Below are 20950 nucleotides of genomic sequence, written 5' to 3'. Positions count from 1 at the left end.
TAGTAAATATAACTCGCCGTTTTGCCGACTTATAAAATCGACACTTCGGCGACTTATGTCTATCTCGCCGTTTTGCCGACTAGTAAATATAACACCATACCTCTACTACACCGCACTATACACGTGAGACTTAAGCCCAGGGAGCGACTAGTGCGATAGGTGGGGATTCCCCGTTTCTACGTTGCCGTGGTGACAAGCAGGCGATGTGAAGCAGGCGGCAGGAATGCAGCGATTGGGGTGTCGACTTACAGGTAGGAAAATCCATTCATTTGTGTTGTTCGGGATTTAGGTGACGACTAAGGGAATTTGATGACTTACAAGCGGCGACTTACACAAGGAATTTTAAAGGAAACATCATTAGGAAAAATCGGGACTTTTGCTTGAGCGTCGACTTGTGCACATTGACGAGTTACAAGCCGGCGACTTACACCAGTTTTACTGTAGTTGTTTATATTCTAGTTAATATTTGAAGGTAAAGTTGCTGTATCATACTGAAGTGGGTGATAAGAAATGGCCCCATATACAATTAACATTAGCAAAATCTTGGACTGGTTCGGGTTTGAAAATCCCACTGCAGATACAGATTTCACATCCAAATGGCACCCCCTGCTGTGCTGTTCCAACCAATTCAGTGTAGAAGAGCTCAGTTCTGGCCACCAAAACAGAAACTGGGTGAGAATTAGAAAATTATGTGTCCTACAAACCAAATGAGCAATACACCAATGTTAGTACCAATAAGTTATGGTCTATGTAGGTTCATTTTCAAATCACTTTAGAATGAGGGTAAAAATTCCATTTTGAGAAACTGCTTCTAAAGATGCGTCTCAAGATTAAGGGAAGAGAAATAAATACCTTCTCTTAGAGAGAAATGAAAGAGTAGAGGGAAATGTGCTTCAGCTATTTTATCTTAGAAATTTCACAGTCTAAGATGCATTCCAAATCCTTCACATACTTAAAATAATAAAAATGTGTGTTTTCCCAATCAGTTTACAAAAGATATAGATACTAATGGCTCCAATGTGTCACATCTGCACACATGGATTCATTCCCCTCCTCACCAAAAGATGTTTTAATGATTCTACTTTACTGTGATTATTGCAAGTTGATTGCGCTTTTTTTGTTTGTTTGTTTCCGATGATCACAGTCATTATGTCCTTTTTAACATACATTTTACAATATACTGTATATATACCTGTGTGCATTTTCTGTCTGTATTTGTCTTGCAATAATTACAGACTAAATATAAAACTTTAGCAACTCTAGTCTGGAGATCTACCTCTAAAGATGTACCTCTGACGATGGGATTTATAATGAGCAACAGAAAGAGAAGTGAATACCTGTCTGGAGTAGCTGTTCCATCTTGAAAGTTGACAAAAAGTGGCTTGGACCGGTCACTCTTAAAGGACACACAGCTGGGTGCAGGAGAGTTTGGTCTTTCCTCATCTCTACTAAAGAGTAATAAAGAGTAAAGTTGTAGTGAGAGAGAAATGTGATACACCAAAACCAAATGGTTGTTGATTTCAGGAGGATTTGTGGTGATCATTCTCCACTCCACATCAAGAGCACCATTGTGAGTACAGTAAAGACCTCCATATGTTCCTCTTTGTGCACGTTGCTGAGAAGCTCATGCATAGTCTCAACTTCACCTAGCCAGTATGCCTGACAAAAACCCACCCTTTCCTTCTTCACTATTTTCTACAGGGTGTACACAGACAGCATCCTGATCAGCTACATCACTGTCTGTTAAGAAATCTGCAACGTCTTTACAGTTTGTCAGCTCAATGAGAGAACATCATTAGAGTATCTGAAAGCTCAAATCTGAAATCTTGGTGCTCTAACAGACATAACCGTAGATCTGACCTTTATTAGCCATATTCAAGCATTTTCTAAAACAGCATTTTAAAAAAATCACCAGAATTAATGGTTTACTGACCCTACAAGCCCTTGACAAACGATTGCACGGTTACTAGCAGGGTCAAATTATGCTGCAGTCTCCTAACTAAACTTCCTAAAAAGACCATTAAACAGCTGTAACTCATTTTAAATGCTGCTGATATTGTTCTAACCAAAACCAGGAGAACAGAGCAGATTATTCCAGTTCTATTACTCTGGCAGCCAGTTAGTAACAGAATTCATTTCAACATGTTAAGCAATGAAATAGAAAATGGTCTGGGTACAGAATACATATCTGATATGCTTAAAGAATATAAATCTAGTTCTAGATCCAGGGGCTGCAGGTCAGCTTTAAAAATTCCATTCTGAGAAACTGCTTCTAAAGATGCGTCTCAAGATTAAAGGAAGAGAAATAAATACCTTTCCTGAGAAGATGTTCCACCTTTAACATGGTCACTCTTATAGGACACATAGCTGGTTGCAGGAGAAATTGGCCTTTCCGCTATTTCACTAAAGAGTTGAGAGAAATGTGTCACATCAGCAGCCGCACCATGGACACAGTAAATAAACACTGTTTTGTGTACTTATAGTATTTTAGTGTATTTTTTGCCAGCATTATTCTCTCACATGTTTTTCCTTCTATAAGGCAAAATGTGTGACACCTAATTTGTACCTCAGTATTTATGGAAATTTTTGTTTTTCCTGTCAAATTCAATATGAAAACTGCAACATCCTGACATAACCTCCTACGCAGAAATAAAATGCATTCGAAGAGACATTCAGTAGTGATGAGCAAGTTCTCAAAAACATCAGAGCAGCTGCGGAGATCCTGGCTTCTTGTTGAGACACTTGTAACACATACAGGCTATAGATATCTGACGTAGAAATTATATTATAGAAAATTATGTATCCTACAAAGCAAATGAGCAATACACCAATGTTAGTACCAATAAGTTATGGTCTATTGTAGGTTCATTTTCAAATCACTTTAGAATGAGGTTAAAAATTCCATTCTGAGAAACTGCTTCTAAATGTGCGTCACAAGATTAAGGGAAGAGAAATAAATACCTTTCCTGAGAAGATGTTCCACCTTTAACATGGTCACTCTTATTGGACACATAGCTGGTTACAGGAGAAATTGGCCTTTCCGCTATTTCACTAAAGAGTTGAGAGAAATGTGTCACATCAGCAGCAGCACCATGGACACAGTAAATAAACACTGTTTTGTGTACTTATAGTATTTTAGTGTATTTTTTGCCAGCATTATTCTCTCACACGTTTTTCCTTCTATAAGGCAAAATGTGTGACACCTAATTTGTACCTCAGTATTTATGGAAATTTTTGTTTTTCCTGTCAAATTCAGTATGAAAACTGCAACATCCTGACATAACCTCCTACGCAGAAATAAAATGCATTCGAAGAGACATTCAGTAGTGATGAGCAAGTTCTCAAAAACATCAGAGCAGCTGCGGAGATCCTGGCTTCTTGTTGAGACACTTGTAACACATACAGGCTATAGATATCTGACGTAGAAATTATATTATAGAAAATTATGTATCCTACAAAGCAAATGAGCAATACACCAATGTTAATGCCAATAAGTTATGGTCTATTGTAGGTTCATTTTCAAATCACTTTAGAATGAGGTTAAAAATTCCATTCTGAGAAACTGCTTCTAAATGTGCGTCACAAGATTAAGGGAAGAGAAATAAATACCTTTCCTGAGAAGATGTTCCACCTTTAACATGGTCACTCTTATTGGACACATAGCTGGTTACAGGAGAAATTGGCCTTTCCGCTATTTCACTAAAGAGTTGAGAGAAATGTGTCACATCAGCAGCAGCACCATGGACACAGTAAATAAACACTGTTTTGTGTACTTATAGTATTTTAGTGTATTTTTTGCCAGCATTATTCTCTCACACGTTTTTCCTTCTATAAGGCAAAATGTGTGACACCTAATTTGTACCTCAGTATTTATGGAAATTTTTGTTTTTCCTGTCAAATTCAATATGAAAACTGCAACATCCTGACATAACCTCCTACGCAGAAATAAAATGCATTCGAAGAGACATTCAGTAGTGATGAGCAAGTTCTCAAAAACATCAGAGCAGCTGAGGAGATCCTGACTTCTTGTTGAGACACTTGTAACACATACAGGCTATAGATATCTGACATAGAGATTATATTATAGAAATACTTAAATGTAAGTATTAAATAAACCTGGTTGACTTACCCTTGATTCTTATATTGCTCCTCAGGAATACTCATTTCAGTAGTCCTGGTTTCCTCACACTCCCCCGATATTCTCTCAGAAATTCAAACTTCACTCTTAATCCTGGTATAGGAATATAAAATGTCTGAACTCATCAAATTAGCTTTTGGATATATACCATATAGCAAAGGTTAACAATCCTTGTCCTGCACATTGTAGCATTCTCCGAGCAGTAAAACACGAAAAGATGCAGATCATGCACATTTAAAAAACTTTACTTAAGCCTTTTTATGATTGCAGAGTACTGTAATTGTGATTTATATATATATATATATATATATATATATATATATATATATATATATATATATGGAAATGCAGAATGTTCTACAAATGTTGAAAATTAAATCATTTTTACCACAGTCTCAAAATGTCTTCTTGGCCTAGCGCTCTTTGGACCTATAAATGTCTTGTATCTCTTGTTTACACAGAACTGGCCGTTACTGAATAGCCCAATTAAACCTGTTAAATATCATCTATGAATTTACAAAAATATGTAGTTTTACACAACTATTTACTTAACAGCGGGGTACTAAAGTGGGGAGATAAGGTAAAGATAAGGTACAAGATAAAAAGAAGAAATGACAGAAAATGGAGCACACTGGAGAAAGAGGGAGAGAAACAGTGAACAGATAACAGACTTGTTGAATAAAAGCCATTTTTTATCACCACAATCAAACCTGAACACAGAATATCTTTACAAGAGCCTTTTGCCCCTTAAAAGTGAACTTTTTTTAATCAGTTCATGATAAACAGGAAAGAACATGTTCTGCATGAAAGTCATGAGTGCAGTTTTGGTTTCTGTATAGGGATATTAACACCTTCTCACCTCACACTTTTGCTAATGATAGATAAGCAGCAATGTACAGGTACAAGGAAATGTTGGATATAATGCCAACTTTTCATGTACATCTTTGCTTCTCATTAGATGTTCCAAATATTTTTTTAAATATGATCTTAAAATGAAAGAAATAACTTTAGAAAAAACTCAATACGTACATAACTGACTCCACACATACAAACACACACACGGCTTGTTCAAACTTGTGAAGCAATTAGAATAATAACCACTAACCACCCTTTACTATACTATACTGCTTCAAATTTACAATGCCACATGTACAGTAAGAGCTTAAATGTAATCAATTAATGTTTTGGCATATTCACAACCAAACATATTCACAAAAAACATATTCACAAAAACATATTCACAAAGTCCAGCACACTTTAGAGGAGAGAAGAATGTAAGTCAAAAAAAATTATTTCACAGGATTTTACAGGACATACAATGAGATGTTCTTCAAAGTCACTTCAAAAGACATCAATTTTCCTTTTTGTCAAGAGGTTCAATTATTTATTTCTTAATATTTTACTATTTACCTTTGCTCTTATAATAATATTTATATATAATAATGTGTGATATTAGACTCTATTAGTGATTAAAAAAAACATCTTGAAGTGCCATCATGGTAACATCATCATAAGATCATGAAGTACTAAGCATAAGTAGTGAGTGAACTGTTTCTCAACTAAAAACTAACATATCCGGCCCAACCTGTTCTCAAGTGAAAGTCAAACATTTTTTTTAATGTACTCAAACTTTATAAAGCAAAAAAGCTATTTATTTCTAATTTGACTGTTTTTCCAACTATTAAGTTTTTAGCTAGTTGTGTTAAATGTATGAATGTAAATAAATTATGCAGGAGCTCATTCACTGATGTCTCGCATACAGACTTTGGCTTTATGAGAGAAGAAAAGACATTTGAGATGTGTAACCTCTGGAGGTGTAAATAAACACCTGCAAAGGAGTAAAAAATGTTTTGTTTCTTGGAAATGTAATCAGGTTAATAAGTGTAATAAGTGTACAACATCAATAACACTGATGTAAAATAGAAATATTCCAAAAAAAAATACAATTTTTTAAATTTTATAATGGAATATATATATATTTATATATATATTTATATATACACACACACACACACACATGTGTGTTTATTATTATTATTATTACCGTGAACTTCCTCTGGTTCTCCTTTGCAGGGTACATCATGTCTGAAAATGATTCCTACAAAAAATAGATGAGTTGTGTTAAACATAATTGCTGCGTGTTAAAATCTAATAAGATTCTTGTATTTAGTATCAGTGTCAGGGAAAAGCCGCGCGGTCAGACGCGCTTTGAATCTTTCTTCCTGTTCCTTTAGAGAACGTGGTAAATGATTTACAGGAAATCAGTTGAACAATAATCACCTCCTAACCATACAAAATGAAAGGTTTTTCTCCTTCTAGCGCGTGCCCTCAACCTGCACGCGGTAAAAACAGAAACATTAACACTAAACATCAAAGCCATTTCTGATTAATGCAACATTCTTTTAAATATTGAAACACAAGTCTGAGCCAGTTTTCTTTTTTTTTATTTTTTCATTTTTTTTTATAAAAATAGCCCAGTCATGGCGCTTGCTCGGTTCGTATGTACGTATAATTAAAATTGTAAGATTAAAAAAGGTTAAAAGATTAAGATTCGTCAGACTGACACATCGATTTCACTTCATCAATAGAATATTTAATATACACTAGGCGCGATGTAGTCTAGTTGTGTATAGGACAATAAATGAGGAACCATAAAGAAATAGCATTACCGCATTACCAGCAAGTCCGTTACTCTGCTGCAGTTTACTTTCGATTTCACTTTAACCCTAGAGAGTCCTCAATGACGTCACTCTGGCGCATCTCACTGCTTTTCAAATCTACACAAATCTATTGCTGAATTAATTTGAAACTATGGCCCAATCCCAAACTATACCCTCGACACTCCGCCTTCATTTCGAGTCACACTCCCGCCGAGTCACCCTCACAACACGCCCTATACACTTAAACTGAAGGAAATTGTCACAAGAAAGATTTGAGACAGACTTGCCCTCGCAGCGCCTTTTTACAGTCTTCATTACCGGAAAGAGGAAATGCATTACGTAGTGATTTGACGAAATGGATCCATCAAGAATCTGTATTGTATTTTCTTTAATGACATATCAGTTATTTTAAAAAAGCACAGTTTATCTAATGCGAGAAGACGACGGCTACGTCGTCTTATTGCACTGAGCAATTTTAAAGTATGTACATGTGTCATATTGACGATTGTACAATTTCTACCATAGCTAACTTAGGTTACACGCATAAAACATTACGCATTACTTCTGTACCAAATACCAGATCCAGATATGTAGAGGAAAAAACAGGCAAATATGAAACATAAATTGTTATTGCCATGGTGTGATGTTGATCGAGTTTGCGTACGAATGTTTCTTCGCGTGGTTTCTAGTTTGAAAAGTACACAAAATCTCTCGTAATCGGATCACGATAAAATCTACCTGTACTGACCAGCTATAAATAACTGCTTTCCTAATTTTTTTTCTGCAGCGATGAATTATAACATGTAACATAGACTTTCTATGTGTATTTCACTGTGCTGTTAGAATCCAATTATTAAATTATCGCGCTGTTCTGTTTCCTGTGCGCTAGGAATTATGGGATATGGAAGTGGTAGTGAAATCGCGCGAGCCACCATCGTTGCCGACTCGCTAAAGGAGGGCATAATCGACCACTCCCCCTTAGCCCTTGCTGCTTTGAGACACACTTCAACATGGCGACGGGTCTCGGGAACGCGCAAACGAAGGCGGAGTGGTGAGGCGGAGTGTGTAGGGACCGGTTTGGGATTGGGCCTATATGATATATATTTTCCCTAAAGCAGGTAGGAGTAGAAATACTAAATAGACAACAGAATAGGGGAGAGCGGGGTAAGATAGGATACGAGATAAGATCAGATAATACTTTATTAATCCCCAGATGGGGAAATTGTTGTGTTACAGCAGCAGAAGGACAGTTGTCATACTACTCGTACCTCCAATACCAGAAACTTCTTAAATTGCTATTTCTGTGTAATTTCTCTTGCTGATTTTCTGTTTCTATGTGGTCTAAGAGATTCAAATCTGAAGAAATTAAAAAGTCACTTTACATTTTACTATTATTTATTTATACTTAATTTTTTTCACCTTTTCTCTACTAATAAGTTCCCACATACTGTATGCCAACTTGCTCAATAATCATTATGACATTGTGTAACCAGCTACTGGGTAAAATAATTCAATATTTTACAATAAAATGCAGTACATACCTGAAAAGGAAGAGTAGGTATTATTTATCTCACATAATATACTTATTAAATCTACAGTTCTGGTTAGAAGTTGACATACACTCATTATGGACATTAATGTCATGGCAATATTGATTTTAAGAAAGCAAAAGAACAGTCTAAAGAAATCACTGAAAGCTTGGATTTGCCATCACATTCATAAATACTGAACAAAAATATAAACACAACACTTTCGGCTTTACTCCCATTTTACATGAGCTGAACTCAAAGATCTGAAACATTTTCTACATACACAAAAGACCCATTACTCTCAAATATTGTCCATAAATCTGTCTAAATCTGTATGACGACGAACTGCAGTCAGGTCCAGACCCCGATGAGGACGACGAGCATGCAGATGAGCTTCCCTGAGATGGTTTCTGACAGTTTGTGCAGAAATTCTTTGGTTATGCAAACCGATTGTTGCTGCAGCTGTCCGGGTGGCTGGTCTCAGACGATCATGGAGGTGAACATGCTGGATGTGGAGGTCCTGGGCTGGTGTGGTTACACGTGGTCTGCGGTTGTAGGGCCGGTTGGATGTACTGCCAAATTCTCTGAAACGCCTTTGGAGACGGTTTATGGTAGAGAAATGAACATTCATTTGGAGCGATTTCACTGGAGCGGGAGGAAATTTTAGTGGAGCGAGGAGCGGTGTTGAGCGGAGCGGCGTAGTGCGAATTAAAGCGGAGGAGTGGGCGGAGCCAACAGCCTAGTGAGCGAGGAGCGGAAATTCTCACCGCTCCACTCCGCTCACATGCTCTGATATTGACCACTGCAGACTGGAAACACCCCACAAGAGTTACAGTTTTGGAGCTGCTATATCCCAGTTGTCTAGCCATCACAAGATTTTCCATCAGTAGTTTAGGAAAGTGAAAATTTTAAAAGTTCTAGACTCATTACATATAAATTTAAAGGTATCAAGCAATTAGGCCTATCTATTTTAATTGTGATAATTGTTGTCTACAGTTTAAAAACATGTAAATAACATCACAAATTATTAGAAATTTAATTTCAAATTTTAGTAAATTACTATTGAAACAGTATAACAGTATAAAAAAACAGTATAAATACTTTGTATAGTTCAGTATCAGAGCATGTGAGCGAGGAGCGGTGAGAATTTCCGCTCCTCGCTCATGAGGCTGTTGGCTCCGCCCGCTCCTCCGCTCTAATTCGCACTAAGTCGCTCCGCTCAACACCGCTCCTCGCTCCACTAAAATTTCCACCCGCTCCAGTCAAATCGCTTCACGCTTCATTCTCACCGCTCCACTCCGCTCACATGCTCTGATATTGACCACTGCAGACTGGAAACACCCCACAAGAGTTACAGTTTTGGAGCTGCTATATCCCAGTTGTCTAGCCATCACAAGATTTTCCATCAGTAGTTTAGGAAAGTGAAAATTTTAAAAGTTCTAGACTCATTACATATAAATTTAAAGGTATCAAGCAATTAGGCCTATCTATTTTAATTGTGATAATTGTTGTCTACAGTTTAAAAACATGTAAATAACATCACAAATTATTAGAAATTTAATTTCAAATTTTAGTAAATTACTATTGAAACAGTATAACAGTATAAAAAAACAGTATAAATACTTTGTATAGTTCAGTATCAGAGCATGTGAGCGAGGAGCGGTGAGAATTTCCGCTCCTCGCTCATGAGGCTGTTGGCTCCGCCCGCTCCTCCGCTCTAATTCGCACTAAGTCGCTCCGCTCAACACCGCTCCTCGCTCCACTAAAATTTCCACCCGCTCCAGTCAAATCGCTTCACGCTCGCTCCAATTTAAAAGAGGGACAAATCTGCATGCTTAACAAATATCACCTTAAACCGATGCCTTATATCATAAAGAAATGTGAGCAACGGCACTCAGAACAGAAAATATTTATTTTTAAACAACATATAGGCAACAATGGACAAGTTTGGTAATGGCATTCCACACAAAATAGCCTTAAAATAAAGAAATCATTGCTGTCTCTCATTATAAAATAAAATTTCACTGACAGCGTTACGTGAATTTCAAAAATCATATTAGACCTAATTTGAATGACAAACTAATTTATTTGATTTCCAAATTATAGGCTTTTATACTTTTATTTACTTTATAGACTTGATATGCTATATGCATATAAAACTTGCTCACGTTTTGCTCTGGCCTCCGCGTGTTCGCTTAGCACACTCATGTTTCCGAGAAAGGTCTTTTTAGATTCCAAAGCGGATCTAAATCTTGATAATTGTATAGATGAATTCTGGGAAGATTTGAGCACGTCTCAGAGTTGTAGTGTGAGCAGTATCGGAGCGAAATTGGAGCGAGACAGGGCGACCGCTATGGAGTCAGAATAGTGCCATATGTACTTGTATGTGTACTTTCCAATTTGCACCCGTAAAAAGAAATTTGCTCGCACTGAACACAATTTTCATTCGCAAAAAAATATTTTGCAAATACACGTCAATATTTTTTGTAAATGTGAAACCAAACATCTTCATAAAAATATTTTTTACAAAGATAGAATGGTTTTCAAGTACAAAACCTGTATTGCAAATCCAAGTCTTCTTGCAAATATCAACTTGCGAGTGGAAATTCACACTTGCGCACATAAATAATTTTGGCACTAACTTGCCTAGCGCTTTGCAGATAAATATTTGCTCGCATAGCCACCAATCAAATGAATTTCAGTTACATGAACATATAAAACAAGTAATTCATGATAAAGTAATTATCCAGTAGTACGGTTATGGTATTATGCAGGACACCAGTGGTTTTATGATTGGCTAGAAAATGAATTAATTTGATTGGTGGCTATGCGGGAGGGTTAACCCTGAACCTAAAAGAGAAATTTTAGTGCTGGGGGTAAATACACCCAGCCAGACAATGAGACAAAATTGGGAGGAGGCCCCTGAACAGCATGGGAGTGGTATTAAACTTCTTAACAAACATCTTGTACCAGGTGCCCAATACAATCTGATCAACAAGAGTCATGACTGAACAGTAAAGTAATACTATTTATGTTTTAATATCACTGGCTCCCACAGCCTATAAGCTATTGAAAAAAAACAAATTTTTGCAATAAATAAATAAATAAATAATAGAAATATACTATAGCAGGGATCCCCAACTCCAGTCCTGGAGGGCCGGAGCCCTGCACATTTTGGGGTTTCCCCTCATTTAACACACCTGATTCAACTCCTTGTGCTAATTACCACACAGCTCTTGAGCTGAATCATTTATGGTGGAACAGGGAAAGAACTAAGCTACACAGGGCTCCGGCCCCCCAGGACTGGAGTTGGGGATCCCTGCCATAGACACTGAAAAAACATTGTTTTTGAATTTGTAAATACAACAAAGATTACTGAAGTACGCTTTACAAGAAAATACTGTTGTAATCTTGCTACTTGAGAATCCCATGTATAATTCAGTATGATTCTTGAAGTGTTGTTGTAATTGTTTGTCTTAAAATTAGGGCTGTCAAAATTAACGGGTTAACGCGGATTAATCCATCATCATGATTAATCTGATAATTTTGTTTAATGCAATTAACCCATCTGCAGCGCAGAATGACTCAAAATCCCTGAAATGTCTCTGTCAACCCATTTCGGGCAGTTTTGGTGCGTTCCATTTGCCCTGGGAACTCGTATTCCGACTTTCCGAGTCGTATTCCGGAGTTTTGAAACCGGAAGTGAGAACATGTGTGCTCCCGTTTCTCGGAGATCCGAGAAATATCTCGGAGAAGCACAGAGGATCCCGAGTTCAGAATCTGAGATGGCTGTGCCTCTTATCAACGGAAGGGAAAGTTGTAGTTTTATACTGTTTAAGCACTAATTCTCATTTGTGACTCATTAAATCGGTCGCACACACCAGTGTTTCCCAACCTTTTTTGAATTGTGTACCCCCTGAGAGATTTTCTCATACCACAAGTACCCCCTTTGTCAAATGTGTTGATGATTCAATAAAAGTAGAACGTACAACTGATTATCAAATGTAAAACATTTTATTAAATCTCCATAACTTGAACATTTAATTATTGGGCATTTTATTCTTTTCAGTTTAAATTTAACATAAATATATATGTTGCCACGAAAGTGAATGATAAATCTGAAAATAAATACTAAATTTAAAAAAAAGTAAATAAACCTCCCTTTGTTATAACAAAAGCTGAATGAGTCCCCTTTAAACAGACATTTAAACTTAGAACATCAGGAGCAAAACACTAAAATAAATAACCATATCAGTTTTACTTTGTTTTCATCATTCAACTTAGTTTAGTTTAATGAGACACCTGAGCTTGCTTATCTTTGATAAGCTCTGATAGATCTGGGGGCAGTGTGGAAACAGCTGTTACCAGGCTGTTCTCCACATCCAGTCTATTCCTCTGCTTGGTTTTGATGTGTGTCAAAGCTGAGAAGGTCACCTCACACATATAGGTAGAACCAAAAGGTAAAAGTTCAAACAGTGCATGTTTTCCCAGTTCAGGATATTCCTTCTTCACATCACACCAAAACTCAGTCAATGTCTTCTCAGCAAATGCTATTTTCAGCCCACGGTCAGATGACAAATCCATGAGATGCTCCTGCAGCCTTGCATGAAGGTTGCTGCTGCTCTCACTCACAATGAATGGGTCCCTCACCCAGTCCAGTCTTTCTGAATTTTTTTCAATGTCCTGAAAATACTGGCTAAAATACATGCTGAGTTTGGACAGATGTGCTTTCACCAGTTTGACCACTGGACCCCAGGCAACATCAGTGGTGGCAAGATGGGCATCAAGTAGTGGGAAACAGCTCACATCTCCCTCATCACATTTCCTCTCCCATAGTTCGAGCTTCTTAGTGAATCCTTTCACTCTGTCATACATTTTAAGGATGTGTGACTCCTTCCCCTGAAGTGATTGGTTGAGCTCGTTAAGTTTGGTAAACACATCAACGAGATATGCAAGGCGTGCCACCCAGTTTGCATCCTCAAACACCACAGCAAGAGGATGCAGATGCTCCTTGAGGAACATAAAAACTTCATTGCGAAGCTCATAGAGTCTCAGGAGCGTTTTTCCACGTGAAAGCCAGCGCACGTCTGTGTGGAGCAATAGCTGTTCGTGCTCTGCGCCATTCTCATGACAGAGAGTTTCAAACAGTCTATGATTCAGTGGTCGGGATTGGATGAAGTTTATCATCTTCACAGCATCATCCATAACAGCACATAAATCAGGACAAACCCTCTTACTAGCGAGTGCTTCACGATGAATAATACAGTGCATCCATTTAATGTCGTTGTTTACCTTTTTGATGTGTCCGAACAGTCCCTTCCCGCTTCCCGTCATCGCAGTCGCACCATCAGTACAGATGTGGCTGCATGTATTCCACTGCAGATCATGTTCTTTGAAAAAGCTGTCTATAACCTGGAACATTTCTCCTCCGGTTGTCTTTCCTGGCAGCTTTTTACAAAATAAAATATGCTCATTTATGTCCGACACATCTTTGTAACGAACGAAAGCCAGGAGCTGAGCATCTCCACTCACATCTGTCATTTCATCCAGCTGCAAAGCGAACTGACCGGCTTGTTTTATTTTCTTCACCACTTGTCCAATAATATTAACTGACATATTGTTGATCCGACGGGACACAGTGTTGTTCGACAGGGGGACTTTTTTTAGTGTGTCAGCTGCTTTCTTGTCAATCATAATTTCAGCCATAACACTAGCTGCAGGGAGAATGAGCTCTTCGACAATTGAGTGTGGCTTTTTTGACTTAGCCACAAGCAGGGATACGGCGTATGATGCCTCCAGTGCTTTGCTTGATACAGACGTAGCTTTCATCATTACAGTCTGACCTGACCTAAATTCCGATAACTTTCGTTTGTAAAAAGCCTCTGTTTTACCGATACTTCCCGAGTGTTTGGTGCTCTGATGTCGCTGTAAATGGGCCGGCTTCATTGCGCTATTTGCTAGGATTTCCCCGCAAAAGAAGCACTGAGGCTGTGGCAGGTCCGCAGACGTAGAAGTGAACCCGAAGAAAATATAATTGTCATTGTACTGCCTAGGTTTACGTTTGGTTTCTTTTTTGCGTGTCTTGGGGTCTGCTGAACCCTCTCCTGGATCCAGAGCAACGGGACGTTTCAGCCATTTATCCATATTTGACTGTGGCTGCTTTGACCCGTCAGTGACTTTTGTCTGTCTTGTACTTTCTCTCATACCCTCTGTCGGTAGCGGAGTGTCGTGCAGATGCACAGCCCTGCTCTAGTCTTTCCGTCATGTAGTTGTTGTTTATGTCTTTTTTTGCTCTTTTCATTGATAAAAGCTGGGTTTGTTATTCATTAAGCAACACATCCCAGACAGATTTTCTTTCTATACCAGGGCACAGCTAATGGAATGGCTGATAATATTTACCCATCATCAGGGAAATTAAATATAAAAATTTTTTCCACGTACCTCCTGTAATGTGCTCGCGTACCACTAGGGGTACGCGTACCCCCAGTTGGGAATCACTGGCACACACTATACCGTCCAACTTATCTGTGGACGTGTTACTACGGAGTTTTATATGTAAAGCACCGCGCGTAATGTGTTTATTGTGTTATCAACTGATATTGCTAACAACGGCAATTAACTGGGGTAGAATTGGATTTTATGATTAGTCAGATTATTTGTCGGATTTACGGTAGTTCGGGCTAATTGTAAGTGAACGAAGATAAAGACCTTTTAAACTGAGGTATCTTAAATACGACAAGTTGTCCGGCTAAGCAAAAAAATCTTGCTTTTTGATATGGGTCCATGTTATTGCACTTCTGTGGCAGATGGAATGCATCCGACTCGTGTTCAAGATGTTCAATAAACATCTTAACTGCATTTATATTCCCTTTTTTCTTGAGTCTGTTTTCTCATGCAAAATGAATTGTGATTAATATAGATAAAAAAATGAATGATATTTAATAGTGATTAATTGTCAGGGATCCGGGCGTCTCGGGCAGGGGAACAAGGCATAGTGCAGGCACAAAAAGGGCGGACGACCCACTTGCGGCTCAGAGACAAACAGGGTTTATTAAATAAAACAGAAAAAAACTACAAAACCAAAAAGAACCACGAGGGGTCAAAAACTAAAAAGGGATTAATTAACAAAAACCGGAAACACATCTACCATCAACTATGAAACACAAACCAACAACGCACTCATAGAAAGTGAACCACTGGGGAGCTGAACAGAAGCAGGAACTAAAATACTAAGGGGTAACGAGACTAACACAGGACAGGTGAGACTAATTAACAAAGACCAGGAAAACAGGGCACAGGTGAAACTAATAAACTCAAAGGAACTAAAAAACAGGGAAACTAAGAACTAACCAAGGAAACATAAACCAACACTAGGGAACTAAACAGGTAAAGACACAAGCAGGGGCACAAGGAACAAAACCAACTACAAAATCAGACACAAGGACTAACAAAACTCAAATGAAACACTAGGGAGCAAAATACAAAAACAGAGGAGGCAGGATTCAAACACAGGACAGAAGGGTACTCAGGACAGAAGGGTACACAGACAACCACATGCTCTACACATTGAGCCACATGACCAGACAGGTAACAGGGGAGAACAAAGACTAACACAAAGAACGGGATGACCAGCAACACCTGCTGGTCAAACGGGGAAGGGACACAGAAGGACCACAGCAGGGGCTGACCCTGACATTAATCTAAATTAATCCACAGCAACCCTGTGATTAATCTGATTAAAAATTTTAATCGTTTGACAGCACTACTTAAAATACATTTCTAATTTGTATCCTAAATATCAGAGTAAAATCTACAATGGTTTTGTCACTTTATGAATTAATACAAAGCAAAACTAAGAATTCCAAGTAAAACGGTCCCTGCAAAACCTGCACATGTGGCTATGACATCAGAATTAGCGGCAAGCCAGAGATCAAGGCTTGTCCATGCATTCAAATTTTCAAATTTTGTTTCTCAAAAATCATGCTCACTTGTTAATCCCCTGATTCATTCATTGGCACACGCCAGCCCTGAAGTGATTTAAACTGTAGCACAAGGTGATAAAAAAAGTTAAAACAATAAAATATTGGCAGGTAGAGTGTGGCTTGTGCGAGGGAGTTACAAAGTTTTTGGAGAGCACACTCAGAAGTTGACCGAGAGTGTTTTGAAAGGCAGAAGGCAGAAAGGTATTCATAAAACAATTTTTTTAAACAGGGAAAAATGTTTTGAAATATTTAACCACTAGAAGATAATTAAAATTGAATTATGGGGATTGGATTTAAAAAAAAAATTTTTTGACAACCTGAGCAATTTTTGTAATTTTTTTTACTTAACTAGTTTTTTTAAAGTGTGACTACCAATAAAAACATAAAAATATTTGAAGATTTTTATTTAATTTTATGTGAGGGTCTATCCCCAATTGTATGGAGGAAATTTATTCCATTATTCAGGGTTTTCCACTTTAAACAATTATTGATTATAACTAAAGGCCTCTAAAATGTAGTGATGATTTAAGTTTATCCGCATGTCCACTCGACGTTGAGAACTGACGTTCAGAATATGACTGAAAAAGACATCAATGAAATTTTCATTTTGACTTCTGCTAGGACATGTTTTAAACTATCGATATTGATATGGCTGAATATAGTGCTACATTGTATGAGTAAAATCTAAGATAGAATTATTTAAAATATACTTGAATCAGGGTGTAGCAAAGGAACCATTACTGAAGGATTTTTAATTAAAATAAATAAGGAAGTTTGAGCTTGAGTTTGGTTTTAATGCTTACATGTAATATTGATATTAACATTCAGCCATTAATTTTATTTTACTGGCTTGTCTGTTCTCTTTTGTCCACAGGGCAAGAACTGTGCAATTTTTGCAGGACCAAGACCATTTTTGGATTCCAGCCAGTGCCACCGTATGTCGGGCTCCTACATCTTGTGATTGCTAAATATAAAGATAAAAATATTGATTAGTTAGGAATCTGATCTTTAGAATTGGGTTTTTCTTGCAGTCATTGTTGTTATTCTGCAGAAACTATCACTGTATTTATCAGGCATGTTAAAGAACAAAGGAATCTTGCCAACTTTAGACTTTCTTGTGGACTGGTTGAGTGCCCTTCAAAGTCCAAGGCAGTTGTCAAGAGGTCTAACAAAGGAATTGATATGACCTGCCATGTTGAGGGATGTGCATTCATACCCACAAGCTTTTCCAGTTTATGTGAACATTTAAAATGGCACATTAGAGATGGAAAGAAAATTGAATGCCCTTTTGAAAACTAAAAGTAATTTTTGGGTCAGATCTTCTCTCCTCTCACTTGTGAGCAGATAGCATTCAGTTGGACAGGCTGCCTCTACATTTAGTGTGTCTGGTGATACAAGTATTTCTGATGCTGTTGATGGGGATGCTGGTGACACAGTGCAGATTTTTCTAAGGTTCGGGAGAGTTCTTCAAGCAAAGCAGATGGAGACGTATTCATGACAAACTTAACTATGTTCTATCTTAGGATGCAAGCTAAGATGCTTTTGCCTGCAGGCATTCTGAGGCAAGCTGTTCACAACTGCCTGTGGAAAGGCAATCCTGTTTGGATGGATGGTCCCACTGGCCCAGATCTTTATAGGGAGGAGGCCCCTGAACAGCATGGGAGTGGTATACAACCTCCTAACAAACATCTTGTACCAGGTGCCCATAACGGTCCGATCAACAAGAGTCATGACTGAACAGTAAAGTAATACTATTTATGTTTTAATATCACTGGCTCCCACAGCCTAGAAGCTATTGGAAAAAACATTTTTGCAATAAATAAACAAATAAAAAAATAAATAATATAAACTACACAAAGGGTTAAAAATGAATACAAGTTGCTGTGTCCTCTAAGTATCAAGTAGTACTACAATTTGCACTGGATCCCATGACATGGACGCTATCGCAAACAATTAGTATTTTGTTATTCTGCCAGTAATTTGTTGACGGTCGCTAAATCTGCGAAGCTGTGGAATTGATTGGCCGTCTTTCGACCGCTTTAGGCCTCCTGGAGTTTAGGCCTCCGCTTTAGGTCTGGGGAGTGTGAATCTGAATGTCTTTCGAATATCCAACCTAACACTGATTTCACATGCGATCTACCCTTTGCCTTAGTTCAAGCGTGTTTCAGCTCCTGATGCAAACTGAAAGTGAAAGTACACTCAGAAATAGACGTCGTGTAGACATTTATCTCTGTTAATCAAAGCGTATATATATATTTAAAATACCTAGCGAAATTCGCCTACTTTATGGAAATGTTACTTTGTGTAAGACAAAGGGTAGTCAGCACTTAATAGTTGAAGATGCAGATAAAAAGCCTCAGCATTATTTTGATCTTGTTCAAGTGCGTCATTAATTCTGACGGTATGTATTGCTTACAATCAAGACCATGTTAAAGATTTTAAGCTTTATGTTTCTGGTAACTCGTATAATGTTTAACATGATCGAGATGGTCTTGTTTTGGGTATACTAATTAATATAGATATATCTGCTTAACAAATATTCAAGTATTTGAGTTGTAATTGATATTTTATGCGTATTATTTAATGCTTTGTTGTCATAAAGTGATTTTATATCTCTTATTCCTGCGGTAGGTTTCCTGCTACACGGCTCTGCTGGTCCTCTAACAGCCCGGCTGGGAGGAGCTGTACTACTACCCTGCTTTGTGGACAGACCCCTGCCTTTGGAGGAGCTGGAGGTGGACTGGAGAAGGACTGATTCAGACACCATCGTGCACCTATTCCAGGGGGGTCAGAGCAGACCTGAATCACAGGGGGACGCCTACAGGGACAGAGCCCACTTCTTCTCTCAGGAAATCCCCAAAGGCAACTTCTCTCTGCTGCTTGATGGTGTGAGGACTGCAGATGCAGGAGTTTACAAGTGTGTGGTTTATACAGAGCAGGAGCAACGTGAAACACGGGTGGAAATACAGGAAGCAGGCAAGTGAGCCTTTCTGATTCATGGCTTAAGACATATGAACATGTATTATTTCTTTTTTGGACTTGTTCATTCTGCTGGCACAGAACAGCATAATAATACAGTCTGATTTCAATTGGTCCACTACAATTACATTAAATCTAGTAGACATTATGATCTTGCTGCCAGAAGATAAATTACTTGAACATTTTGAAAAAGACCTCAGCAAGCCTCAACAAAATTAAGACAATAAATAGCTAAAGGACACAGATGACAGTAACAAACAATAGTACAATTCAGTACAAGAGAGAGAATACTTAAAGGATATGCAGTACAGTTTAGTACAAGGCACAAAAGTATAAGGAAGTTTAATTAGAAGGGGAGGTTTATTCAACAAAATATATAGACGTCACTATTTACAGATATGCTATTCTGATCTCTAGTAAAGACCCTCCTCTACTTACAAACTTTCAACTTACAAACTTTCAGACATACAAATGAAGAGGACTGTAAGTCCAAATTATGCTCCTTGGGCTCCTGTTTCCTGTCCGCAACATCAATTTTTTTTTTCTGCGCACCAATTCCGCCTAGTTTGACTTCTGGCCGCTGCTCCTGCCATGCAGCAGCGTAGCCTGCGAACTCCCAGCATCGTAGTTCATTGTACTTGTGTATACCCTTAAGATGATGATGAACAACAACTTATGAACCGTTCAGAACGTAACTCGTTCATAAGTAGAGGAGCGTCTGTATATACTCTAAATTTGCTATTTACAGATACCTCGAACTATCATATATATCTTCAGTGGTGTGTGAGTGTGGCCTGTGATGGGTTGGCTCCTCATCCTGGGTTTTTCCCGCCCTTACTCCCGTAGCCTCCAGAATAGGCTCTGGAAACCTACTGTAGTTAGGACAAGCAGTTACAGGAAATGGATGGATTAACATACACTCACCTAAAGGATTATTAGGAACACCATACTAATACGGTGTTTGACCCCCTTTCGCCTTCAGAACTGCCTTAATTCTACGTGGCATTGATTCAACAAGGTGCTGAAAGCATTCTTTAGAAATGTTGGCCCATATTGATAGGATAGCATCTTGCAGTTGATGGAGATTTGTGGGATGCACATCCAGGGCACAAAGCTCCCGTTCCACCACATCCCAAAGATGCTCTATTGGGTTGAGATCTGGTGACTGTGGGGGCCATTTTAGTACAGTGAACTCATTGTTCAAGAAACCAATTTGAAATGATTCGAGCTTTGTGACATGGTGCATTATCCTGCTGGAAGTAGCCATCAGAGGATGGGTACATGGTGGTCATAAAGGGATGGACATGGTCAGAAACAATGCTCAATGGTGGCGGAAACCAACATATTGGATGGGTATGTATCACTACAAATACATAATTTCCTCATGGTAAACAAAAATTGATATCTCTAAAATAGTCAGCAGTGCTCCAAATATAAATTGATTGTGTCTGGGGTTTGTACACACCAGCGCCTCCTAGCGATATCCTGTTGGCCGAAGCTACGCGGTGATCAGCAGCTCTGTGTGTGTGGATTGAGCTTAAAAAATAGTGTGAGGAAAGTCTCAAAAATACATCCCTGAATTCATGTGTGCTACATGATCCATAAATGTGCTTCAAAGCTTTCAAAAATTGTTGTACATTTGAAAATGTTGCAAAATAACAG

At 38.1% G+C, this 20950-nt stretch overlaps 3 protein-coding genes across 3 annotated transcripts in view; 1 reads left to right on the top strand and 2 right to left on the bottom strand.

Annotated features, from left to right (window-relative positions):
* LOC140593642 (uncharacterized) overlaps nucleotides 1-7129 on the bottom strand; it is a 46328-nt gene extending 39199 nt beyond the window's left edge. Inside the window, exons 1-8 of the mRNA XM_072718691.1 lie at nucleotides 6808-7129; nucleotides 6183-6236; nucleotides 4527-4630; nucleotides 4130-4231; nucleotides 3610-3699; nucleotides 2962-3051; nucleotides 2314-2403; nucleotides 1338-1448 (exon numbers count right to left, since the gene is read on the bottom strand). Of these exons, the coding sequence (XP_072574792.1) occupies nucleotides 1338-1448; nucleotides 2314-2403; nucleotides 2962-3051; nucleotides 3610-3699; nucleotides 4130-4164 (416 nt within the window). The 5' untranslated portion in view covers nucleotides 4165-4231; nucleotides 4527-4630; nucleotides 6183-6236; nucleotides 6808-7129. The remainder of the gene's footprint in view (nucleotides 1-1337; nucleotides 1449-2313; nucleotides 2404-2961; nucleotides 3052-3609; nucleotides 3700-4129; nucleotides 4232-4526; nucleotides 4631-6182; nucleotides 6237-6807) is intronic.
* Nucleotides 7130-12617: 5488 nt separating this feature from the next.
* On the bottom strand, nucleotides 12618-14471 carry LOC140593541 (SCAN domain-containing protein 3-like). The gene has a single exon (XM_072718459.1). It carries the CDS (start codon nucleotides 14469-14471, stop codon nucleotides 12618-12620), a length of 1854 nt encoding a protein of 617 aa, XP_072574560.1.
* A 4044-nt stretch (nucleotides 14472-18515) lies between these two features.
* The window catches only part of LOC111834527 (uncharacterized), a 42084-nt gene continuing 39649 nt past the window's right edge, over nucleotides 18516-20950 (top strand). Inside the window, exons 1-2 of the mRNA XM_072718441.1 lie at nucleotides 18516-18710; nucleotides 18941-19285. Coding sequence (XP_072574542.1) covers nucleotides 18650-18710; nucleotides 18941-19285 — 406 coding nt within the window. The 5' untranslated portion in view covers nucleotides 18516-18649. The remainder of the gene's footprint in view (nucleotides 18711-18940; nucleotides 19286-20950) is intronic.

Source organism: Paramormyrops kingsleyae, chromosome 12, assembly GCF_048594095.1.
Source record: "Paramormyrops kingsleyae isolate MSU_618 chromosome 12, PKINGS_0.4, whole genome shotgun sequence".
NCBI lineage: Eukaryota > Metazoa > Chordata > Actinopteri > Osteoglossiformes > Mormyridae > Paramormyrops > Paramormyrops kingsleyae.
This window is presented reverse-complemented; position numbering and strand designations above follow the sequence as displayed.

Coding starts and splice junctions, on each gene's coding strand:
- LOC140593541 (XM_072718459.1), bottom strand. CDS start 14,471: ATGGATAAATGGCTGAAACGTCCCGTTGCTCTGGATCCAGGAGAGGGT.